At 48.4% G+C, this 1832-nt stretch overlaps 1 protein-coding gene across 3 annotated transcripts in view; it reads right to left on the minus strand.

The window, feature by feature from the left end:
- The window catches only part of LOC130580732 (dedicator of cytokinesis protein 1), a 174163-nt gene that overhangs the window by 100704 nt on the left and 71627 nt on the right, over window positions 1–1832 (minus strand). For all 3 annotated transcript variants that reach the window (XM_057378422.1, XM_057378420.1, XM_057378421.1), the window contains exon 26: window positions 307–434. In XM_057378422.1, the coding sequence (XP_057234405.1) occupies window positions 307–434 (128 nt within the window). The remainder of the gene's footprint in view (window positions 1–306; window positions 435–1832) is intronic.

The raw sequence follows: 1832 nt of genomic DNA on the forward strand, positions 1-1832 counted from the left end.
ATTTTCCACCTGGAAGACCATAAACAAGGAAGGTTTAACTCCTGAGGATATTTATTTAACCCAGAAAAGCTGTACTGGATGTRCCTCAGCAACAGCAAGTGCTGTGTTGGATGTGATGTGTGAGATATCACAAAACAAACCCTCATCACTGGGAAACTAAAAAGAGTATGAAAAGATTCGTTAGGAGGTTGTACAAACAAAAAAGGAAAAAAAAAATAGGAAAAAAATCGACAGCATCAGGAATTACCTGCTTAATTCACTTCAGTGAAACAATTTGTGTGAAGTGTTACTCATCCCTGAACTCACCACATCTTTCTTGTACAGCACTTCCAGGATGTTACTCAGCAGCTGGCAGCAAGCCTCCAAATCTTCCTGTCTCTCCAAGTGATACTTGAGCTGGTCTGTCATTGTTGGCAGCAAGATTTCCCTGCAGTCTGCACACAAAACACGAGGTTACAAACAGCTCTCAGGGCCTCCAGGCTGATGTGCTTCAGYGCTTACGTAAGAGACACAAAAATCGGGAAAAAGAAATGGATTTCCAGCTTTTCAACCAAAACCTCRCCTCACCTTAAAAACTTCTGCCTCTGAACTGCTCCAGCCTTTGACCATTTGCTCCGATTATATAAAAAAAAAAAATCCCTTCTTTGCTTAAGTACTCTGCTGCTCCATGGAAGGAATTACCAGGTCTGAATTAATTACTAATTATCCATAGAAATGCAAGCCTGGCTCAGCAGATTTGTCCCAGAGATGCTCTGGGATCACGGCCTCATGGCTCTGTGTTTGTGAAACTGCAGGATTGCTGCTCCCTGCATTTAGGGCTAACATGGGAAGGAGAGATCAGCTCAAGCACAACCCCACAGGGCAGAGAGGTACTGTGAGCTGTCCCCAAATGCAGGGGAGAGAAAGAACCCCAAGATCTGGCAGTGAGTGCTGCAGCAAGACACAGAACATGTCTTTGTAAAGGTCAACCAGCCTTTAATCACTTAAAACACCCCAAATGAGAGGTTTGAGGATGTTTCCTGGCCCTGCTGAGCCACACTCAGCAGGGAGGGGGTGAGGATCAGTCGAGTATTTGAGTCACCTCCGAGTTGCACTGCCTGGAGCTGCTCTGATCGATGGCAAGGGCAGTCAAGCTGAATTTCTGAGAGGGGAAAATGAATTGATTTGTCACAGTGCTGGTTTGGAGTGACACAACCAACACAGAACACGGCACAGAATGCTGAGATCCTTGGGTGGAGCTGACAGGGCTCAGTTCCCACCTCAGCACCCACTGGGAGCACCCAAGGCTGCTGATAAATGGGGGGAACAAGGGGTCAGTGAGGGCTGGACACTGCAAAAACCATCCCAAAGGTGATGAGGAGCAAAGAGGGAGCTGGAAAGGGGCTCAGAATAGAGAGAAAGGGGCTCAGCTCAGGAGGAACATTCCAGATCTGCACAACTGCCAGGAGAGACTGGTGAGGGACAGGACACGGGGAATGGCTTTAAGGTGGAAAAGGGGAGATTTAGATGGGATTTTGGGCAGGAATTGTTCCCTGTATGGTGGGCAGGCCTGGCACAGGGTGCCCAGAGAAGCTGTGGCTGCCCCTGGATCCCTTTGAGTACCCAAGGCCAGGCTGGACATAGGGACAGTGGGAGGTGTCCCTGCCATGGCAGGGGTGGCACTGGGTGGGATTTAAGGTCCCTTCCAACCCAAACCATTCCAGGATTCTGGGATATTCCAACCAATCCATGCTGTGGTGACTCCCCTGCAACGAGAGAAGATTTTCAGCACATCTTTGCTGTGAAAAACACAGAGTTATCAACTGTGTGCTGATTCCTTGGCAGCTCAGAGA

This window comes from Malurus melanocephalus, unplaced genomic scaffold (genome assembly GCF_030028575.1).
Source record: "Malurus melanocephalus ecotype Western Australia unplaced genomic scaffold, MMel_1.1 scaffold_358, whole genome shotgun sequence".
NCBI lineage: Eukaryota > Metazoa > Chordata > Aves > Passeriformes > Maluridae > Malurus > Malurus melanocephalus.